The 9,577-nt window shown below is 37.7% G+C and overlaps 1 protein-coding gene across 4 annotated transcripts in view; it reads right to left on the bottom strand.

The window, feature by feature from the left end:
- Nucleotides 1–630: 630 nt before the first annotated feature.
- UACA (uveal autoantigen with coiled-coil domains and ankyrin repeats) overlaps nt 631–9,577 on the bottom strand; it is a 102,223-nt gene continuing 93,276 nt past the window's right edge. For all 4 annotated transcript variants that reach the window (XM_030814671.1, XM_030814670.1, XM_003267165.2 and 1 more), the window contains 3 exons: nt 8,690–8,842; nt 4,173–4,238; nt 631–825 (listed from right to left, as the gene is read on the bottom strand). In XM_030814671.1, the coding sequence (XP_030670531.1) occupies nt 754–825; nt 4,173–4,238; nt 8,690–8,842 (291 nt within the window). In that variant the 3' untranslated portion in view covers nt 631–753. The remainder of the gene's footprint in view (nt 826–4,172; nt 4,239–8,689; nt 8,843–9,577) is intronic.

Consider the following 9,577-nt stretch of genomic DNA (forward strand, 5'->3'; position numbering starts at 1 on the left):
AGTATATCATTTATCATTATTCTCTAATACTGTGGCAAGAATAGTCACCACAAGTAAAAATTAAGATACTGTTGTAGAGATTAAGGCAATTTTATTATAAATTCCTGATATATTCCACCCCTGCCTGTTCTTAATCTAAATGTAATTTAGCACCACAAACCATTTATGAAAATAAATTTATTTTAAAAGGCATAAAAGTTATCAGTGTAAAAAGAAAAAATATCTATACCTACAAAAAAGGCCAAAGACACTAATGAAGTTACCTCAATAAAGATACTGTAATATGTAACTTGGCCAGCCAAGTTGCAAAACATTCCTCACAACTGTATTATGTCTCAAGGTTCTGAGGATCTGAAAGGTATTTTGATCCACCTAGAAGTGGCCACCAACCAAATTAATTTCTCTGAAAGACATCTTTAAGCAATTATTTCAGCCTAACCTCGCTTCATATGGACTCACTCAGATGGCTCATGTTTTATTAGGGACTCGAAGGTTTAAAAATACATAGTCAATCCGGGGCAAAGTTATGTTGTTTGCCTATTTGAAAAATTAACACATACAGAAAATAAGATTCGAACTGATATTGAAAAAGACTAACATATTCATCTAATTAAAAAAAAAACCTACCAATGGAACAAAATATATTTTATTTTAATTATACCGGCACAGTAAGGCCCAGAAAGACCATGGAGTTGCACAAAGAACGTTCAGCACCAGCAAGATAAAACAGATACTGGCAGTCAGTGCTAACTGCTAGCACACAAGCCCCTGCCGCATTTGTATGATCTGGAGCAGAGCCTCCTGAACATCTTCATCCATGTGACCCTTCGGAGAAAGAAGAAAGAGGAGTATTATTTTATGTCATCTTTGTTTACATAAGAATTCTAAAGATAAAGCTTTTACAGAGCATAACTAGTCAGTGATTCATCAAATGCTAAATCCTCATCATTGTGATTTCTTTTTTTTTTTTTTTTTGAGACAGAGTCTCGCTCTGTCGCCCAGGCTGGAGTGCAGTGGCGCAATCTCGGCTCACTGCAAGCTCCGCCTCCCAGGTGCACGCCATTCTCCTGCCTCAGCCTCTCTGAGTAGCTGGGACTACAGGCGCCCACCACCACACCCGGCTAATTTTTTTGTATTTTTAGTAGAGACGGGGTTTCACCGTGGTCTTGATCTCCTGACCTCGTGATCCGCTCGCCTCGGCCTCCCAAAGTGCTGGGATTACAAGCGTGAGCCACCACGCCTGGCCCATCATTGTGATTTCTAAAGGAATTACTGGAAAAGGGAGTACAGCCCTATCATGAAAATAAGGTCAATTAATAAGGAGTGCACGGCCGGGCATTGTGGCTCATGCCTGCAATCCCAGCACTTTGGGAGGCCGAGGTGGGTGGATCATTTGAGGTCAGGAGTTCGAGACCAGCCTGGCCAACATGGCGAAACCCCGTCTCTAGTAAAAATATAAAAATTAGCCGGGTGTGGTGGCACATGTCTGCAATCCCAGCTACTCGGGAGGCTGAGACAGGAGAATCACTGGAACCTGGCAGGCAGAGGTTGCAGTGAACCAAGATTGTGGTACTGCACTCCAGCCTGGGTGACACGGCGAGACCCCATCTGAAAAAAAAAGACTAGTGCACAACAGCTGCTCTAACTTCCATTACCAGAAAACAAATGGATAAACCTCCCTCTTTCTCTTTTTTAATAACAGCCTTGGATGATAGGGGCAGCATAAGTTATAAACGAGCAAAGTAAACTACAAGGAAATCTGTTGTTGTTGCTGTTGAGGTTTTTGTTCTGTTTTGTTTTGTTTTTAGAAAACTAACTGATGGCCGAACATGGTGGCTCACACCTGCAATCCCAGCACGTTGGGAGGCCAAGGTGGGAGGATCACTTGAGGCCAGCCTAGACAATACAGTGAGACTCTGTCTCAAAAACTTAAAAAAAAAAAAATTAGCTGGGTGTGGTGGCATGTGCCTATAGTTCCAGCTACTTGGGAGGTTGAGGGAAGATGATCACTTGAGCCCAAGAGTTGAGGCTGTATGAGCTACGATTGTGCCACTGCACTCCAGCCTGGATGACAGAGCAAGACTCTGTCTCCTAAAAAATTTAAAATTTAAGTAATTGATTTTAAAAACCCCTATTTATGTTTTTACATAAATGAGATCATATAATATATATTATTTTATAACTTGCTTTTGTATGTAGTGTCATAGAAATCTTCCCCTTGAGCTACCCAATTATTTTAAATTATTGTATAATATCCACTGCATGGACGTATTGCATTTCTTTACCTATTCCCCTAATGATGGACATTTAAGGTATTTCCAATATTAATGGAAAGATTACTAGAGAAGAAATTGCTGGGTCAAAAAGCAGTCTCAATTTTTAATTCTGTTAAGTACTACAAAATTTCCCTCTATAGAGATTAAAACAATCTGTACTACCATCAATGGAGTAAACACGCCCATTTCCCATACACTCTGGCTAACACGATAGACTATAATCTTGTGTAATATTGCCAGTCCCACAAGTGAAAAATGGTATATTCTTATTCATTTGCATCTCCCCCATTACTGATGAAACCAAGTATCTTTTTTACATGCATGTTAGCCATTTATATTTTTAAAAAATACTTTAAACTTAAAATGGTGGCACGAGTTGATTAAATGCAACTCAATATGGTGGGCTTATTACAATACCACACCCCCTCCCAACACACACACATTTTTTTCCTGGAGTACTTTTGTCCTGGAGTAGGTTTCAGCACAATACTTCCTATTAATATGAAAAGTTTTGCTTCCAAAATCTGTTTCTATAACAGCAGGATGTTTACATTTCAAACATTAGCCATAGTTGACTGAACTGAATTTCTTAGTTAACTTTATGATGCCAGAAGGCAAGACTATTTCTGATGCCAATTGCTTTTGCTATGTTTCATTAGGACACAGTAGAAAATAATTTCAAATTCCGGAAGTGCATATTATATAAAGTGGAAAGGCTTGTTATTTTGCTGTATTTTTCATTAAGAGCAAGCTCTTCCTCTCACGGCCAATACTAGTGAGTTTCTCAGCCTCTCTAATATAGATTTTCTACTATTTCCCCACTTGAACTTCCTATTCACTGTCCCTCAATAATCTTCTCTAATAATTGCAATAAACTTTAAAATTCTAGTTTATCTCTCATTTGCTCAAAAGAGAGGAGCTAAGATCCCCTGTTCTATCATATCATTCATTCTTTTACACTAGTTTCCCCTCCATTTCCTATAGAAAAGGCAGGTCTATTGATTTTAAGAATTTGATATCATAAAGTATCTTTCTTTTTATTCTTTTATCTAGTTCTCTTTTTAAAATTGATCTTTTTTTGAAGCAGAACATTTCTCTCAACATCCATCTTTCCCTTCTTCTTTGTCTTTTGCTTGTTTTTATAGTGTGGCCTAACATACTTCAAACCCAAATAATTCCCAGGATCTCTGTCATTCTAAAATTTATTTCTTTTAGTACAAATTTATTTCCTTTTTCCTGAAAAAAATCTATTCTGAGAATTTTGGAGATGCTGTTCACGGGGTTTCTACAGGAAATTAAGCATAGTATCCTTTATATGTTAATCATTTCTTAGCATGATTTTAACAATAACTTTCTCAGTACACTCCTAAAAAAGGGTATTCATAATATTATTCCTTAATTATTCCTTGGCTTTACCAAGCCAAGTTAAGGCTTGATAAATAATTACTATCAATTCTCTCTTAACAGATCATTTTGTCTTTGATTACTACAATCCCATACACATAACACCCTGCTTGTCACTTTTGTACTTTTCTAGTATTCAAAGCCGTTCCCACTCTCCTCTTAGATGACAGCCACGTGTGGATGTCAAGGCATTATCTCCAGCTAGCTACACCATTAATGTGTGCTACCATCACATGTTACCAAGCTGTCTATAAACTGAGTGACAAGCAGATGGAGACAATACTAAATTTAAGATGTTGTGTTGCCATATAGCTTTGTAAATTTTTCTGGGAGATCCACAAACAATGATTAAAAGAAAAATAATTATTTTTAAATAAGCATATGGAGTGTAGCTACTTTAAATTAACATCAATTACTTTCACATAAATTAATTTGAAAATAAAAAATTATTATCTCTAAAGCAAGATTCTTTCCAAAGAAGTAGTTCTTTACCTGTGCAGCACTAAGAAGGTGTGTCCGATAAATTGCAATTACTTCTTGATGCTGTCTGTCAGCATCCTAAAAATGTGGAAAGATGGGCAGATGAGAATATCAGCGTTCACATTTCCAAACTTTGGACAATGCTCAGGCTTCATGCTGCAAAACTATTATTATTATTAAGGCGATCCTGCTACTTCTAACAGCAAACTACCTTGGACCTACCAGATGCAGAATTCCAAAATATAACAATATAAACTTCTCTAATGAATGTGTGGCTAATGACAGTAATGCTAAGTAATGCTACTTTCCCTAAGTAGCATTACTTAATAATTTCCCTAACATGAAATTATTGCTTTAGTTCACATCTAGTGCCATGAACTTCTGCAGACACTTATCACATGTTTGGATTATTGCAAACGCTTCCCATCCTGTCTTACTATCTCCACGCAGTATTCCTTACCATGCCTCTGAGACTAAGGTACTTCTTTCCTCACATCACTTTTGGCTCAAAAACCTTGAGTGACACTTCTTTACATACATGAGAGAATCCAAATTCATCAGTTTGGTTCTCAATGACTTCCACAGTTTGGCTTCAAACATTAGCTTTCAAATACAGCAGTCCCCTCTTATTGGCAATTTTGCGATCGGCGGTTTCACTTTCTCTATTTCAGTTGCCCATGGTATAATACAATAAGATATTTTGAGATATAGAGAGAGACCACATTCACATAACTTTTATTACAACATATTGTTATAATTGCTCTATTTTATTATGTTGTTATTAATCTCTTACTGTGCCCAATTTATAAATTACACTTTATCACAGGTATGTATATATGGGGGGAAAACATAGCTTATACAGGGTACAGCAGGTCCTATCCATGGTTTCAGGCATCCACTGGGGGTCTTGGAACATACCCTCGTGGATAAGAGGGGGACTACTCTACAGGCAGGCCTTTTACTGCCCTCTGGCCATGCCACTTGTATTCCATCGCCATGCTTTTTTTACACTATTTTCTTTGGATGGAAGAGCCTCTACTTTCCTTTCAACTACCAAAATAGCATCTACTTTATAAGTTCAAGCCAGGTACTCCCTTCCTTAAAACTAGCTTCTACCACACCACCAATCTTTCCTTCCTGGAAAGCCCTATCACTTAGAATCTGCATTCTCAATTCTATATTTGACATCTCTCATCTTGTGATTTTACTTTTTATGAATCTGTATTTTGCCTCTCTAACTACCCAGAACTTCTTGGGGACAGGAATGGCATACTTTCTTTATCCCTGCTTAGCACAGTGTCATGAACACAATAAACAATAAACAAATATTTCCAATTATTAAAGAGACACTATACTCTTTGGATAAGATCCAAATCCACAATTTGCCATCCTTAATCTGTAGGCCTACAGTGTTAAAAAATAAACACTAAAAAAAAAAAAAAACTTTCTTCTATTAAAAAATAACTCAAACAATTCTATGAAATAGGGAAACATCAGCAACAATTCACATGTGATTGGGCCATTTTACTTAGCATTTCAATGTGTATTAGTGCATAATTAAAAGCATAGTCCCAGATACTCAGGAAGCTGAGGCAGTAGGATCACTTGAGCCCAGGAGATCAGCCTATAGAAAGACCCCACTGGAGACGAGCCTAAACAACATAGCAAGACCTCATCTTTTGACAAAATTCAACAACGCTTCATGCTAAAAACTCTCAATAAATTAGGTATTGATGGGACGTATCTCAAAATAATAAGAGCTATCTATGACAAACCCACAGCCAGTATCATACTGAAGGGCAAAAACTGGAAGCATTCCCTTTGAAAACTGGCACAAGACAGGGATGCCCTCTCTCACCACTCCTATTCAACATAGTGATGGAAGTTCTGGCCAGGGCAATCAGGCAGGAGAAGGAAATAAAGGTATTCAATTAGGAAAAGAGGAAGTCCAATTGTCCCTGTTTGCAGATGACATGATTGTATATCTAGAAAACCCCATCATCTCAGCCCAAAATCTCCTTAAGCTGATAAGCAACTTCAGCAAAGTCTCAGGATACAAAATCAATGTGCAAAAATCACAAGCATTTTTATACTATCAATAACAGAAAAACAGAGAGCCAAATCATGAGTGAACTCCCATTCACAATTGCTTCAAAGAGAATACCTAGAAATCCAACTTACAAGGGATCTGAAAGACCTCTTCATGGAGAACTACAAACCATTGCTCAATGAAATAAGAGGATACAAACAAATGGAAGAACATTCCATGCTCATGGGTAGGAAGAATCAGTATTGTGAAAATGGCCATACTGCCCAAGGTAATTTACAGATTCAATGCCATCCCCATCAAGCTACCAATGACTTTCTTCACAGAATTTTTGGAAAAAACTACTTTAAACTTCATATGGAACCAAAAAAGAGCCTGCATTGCCAAGACAATCCTAAGCCAAAAGAACAAAGCTGGAGGCATCACGCTACATGATTTCAAACTATACTACAAGGCAACAGTAACCAAAACAGCATGGTACTGGTACCAAAACAGAGATACCGACCATTGGAACAGAACAGAGCCCTCAGAAATAATGCCACATATCTACAACCATCTGATCTTTGACAAACCTGACAAAAACAAGAAATGGGGAAAGGATTCCCTATTTAATAAATGGTGCTGGGAAAACTGGCTAGCCATATGTAGAAAGCTGAAACTGGATCCCTTCCTTACACCTTATACAAAAATTAATTAAAGATGGATTCAAGACTTAAATGTTAGACCTAAAACCATAAAAACCCTAGAAGAAAATAAAGGCAATACCATTCAAGACATAGGCATGGGCAAGGACTTCATGTCTAAAACACCAAAAGCAATGGCAACAAAAGCCCAAATTGACAAATGGGATCTAATTAAACTAAAGAGCTTCTGCACAGCAAAAGAAACTACCATCAGAGTGAACAGGCAACCTACAGAATGGGAGAAAATTTTTGCAACCTACTCATCTGACAAAGGGCTAATATCCAGAATCTACAATGAACTCAAACAAATTTACAAGAAAAAAACAAATAACCCCATCAACAAGTGGGCGAAGGATATGAACAGACACTTCTCAAAAGAAGACATTTATGCAGCCAAAAAACACATGCAAAAATGCTCATCATCACTGGCCATCAGAGAAATGCAAATCAAAACCACAATGAGATACCATCTCACACCAGTTAGAATGGCCATCATTAAAAAGTCAGGAAACAACAGGTGCTGGAGAGGATGTGGAGAAATAGGAACACTTTTACACTGTTGGTGGGACTATAAACTAGTTCAACTATTGTGGCAGTCAGTGTGGCAATTCCTCAGGGATCTGGAACTAGAAATACCATTTGACCCAGCCATCCCATTACTGGGTATATACCCAAAGGATTATAAATCATGTTGCTATAAAGACACATGCACACATATGTTTATTGCGGCACTATTCACAATAGCAAGGACTTGGAACCAACCCAAATGTCCAACAATGATAGACTGGATTAAGAAAATGTGGCACATATACACCATGGAATACTATGCAGCCATAAAAAATGATGAGTTCGTGTCCTTTGTAGGGACATGGATGAAGCTGGAAACCATCATTCTCAGCAAACTATAGCAAGGACAAAAAACCAAACACCACATGTTTTCACTCATAGGTGGGAATTGAACAATGAGAACACATGGACACAGGAAGGGGAACATCACACACTAGGGCCTGTTGTGGGGTGTGGGGAGGAGGGAGGGATAGCATTAGGAGATATACCTAATGTTAAATGACGAGTTAATGGGTGCAGCACACCAACATGGCACATGTATACAAATGTAACAAACCTGCACATTGTGCACATGTACCCTAAAACTTAAAGTATAATTTAAAAAATGTAAACAAGTAATTAGTTATTATTCTGTTTTCTGGATGAGAAAGCCAAGAGTTAAAGGGAATGTCCCTTGCCACTTCCTTGTAAGTGGCAGGACTTAGACCAGACCTTCCAACTTTAGCTTCTAAATCCAGGCGCTTATCCTTCTATATAAGGTATAAAACCATAGGAATGCCTCTTTATTCACAAAGATAAAAGATTATTTTAAAACCTCCTTTAGTTTAGTGGACCAATATTTTAGAGAGTACACTGCAATGAGAAAGATGCTGGATCTGGAGTCGGCCAGTTCCAGGTTTATACCCCAGCTGAATGACCCCAGGCATCAAATACTTTATTCTTTGATTCCTTAAGAATTAAATGGAGGGAATAAACCTGCTTTGTGAGATCGTGATGAAGATAAAGTTTATAGATAAAGTATGTAAAATGTTTGATGTGGTGCCTGGTGTACAGTAGGCATCAAGTAAGTATTATTACACCACCAGTATAAGTAACTTCTCGTATATAAAAACAATTACATTCTTGGATCCGAACATAGCTACAGATCACTTTAATTTCTAAATGAGCCTTACAAACTAACTACAAGGAGCCAGCACATATTCACGCAAAGCCCCGTGTGCCTGGTTACTCACAGCCAGCTGTTGCTCCAGAGATTTCACTTGGTGCTGCAGAGTGTCAATCAGCTGGCTCTGCCTCTTGGTGGGGTTCCCACTTGTGTAGGTGAGTTGGGAAAGGCCATTGAGTGCCTGTTTTAGTCTTTCCACATCATTAAGCAGTTCAGTTATCTTTAAAAAAAAAAAGTTGTAGGAGAAACATATTATTCACTTATCATGTACAATGAACATCTTTGTACAGAAATCATTCCTTTTTGGAGACACAAGCTTTATCTTTATACACCAGAAAATTGAGGTATGAATACTGCCAAGATGGTTACCAACAATGTATACAATATGTAATTTATAATTAAATCCCTCTCCAGAAATTCTTTACAAAAGCAATACCAAATTAAGAATAAATATTACATATATCCTAAGATGTGAGTATAAACATAGTCTTACTTTTAGCTAATATATAAGCATCCATGAAGGCACATGAACTATCTTCCAGGTAACATGGAACACAGGAAGGGAAGGGGGATTCCCAGCAACAAAGTGTGAAAAGTAAAAGGGTGTGGCCCTTGTAAGTCTAGGATTAACATATGTTCTTTTGTCCTTTCAAGGTTGTATTATTTAAGACCACTTTGTTGTCGAGAAGAAAAAAAACAAGGAGAAGGCTGTTTATAGGAATAGGAAGTGCCTAGAAACATAGCATTTTTCCCCCCTGCTTTAAAGTCAGACAGTCGACTTGTATGAGCTTGGCTAATTTCCTTTACTTTTCTGAGCCTTAGATTCCACATTGGTGAAAGGTGGACAATCTTTCAGAGTTAAGAAAATCAGGTTGGGCACAGTGGCTCACACCTATAATCCCAACACTTTGGGAGGCTAAGGCAAGAAGATTGTTTAAACTCAGGAATTCAAGAC

The sequence above is a fragment of the Nomascus leucogenys genome, chromosome 6, assembly GCF_006542625.1.
Source record: "Nomascus leucogenys isolate Asia chromosome 6, Asia_NLE_v1, whole genome shotgun sequence".
NCBI lineage: Eukaryota > Metazoa > Chordata > Mammalia > Primates > Hylobatidae > Nomascus > Nomascus leucogenys.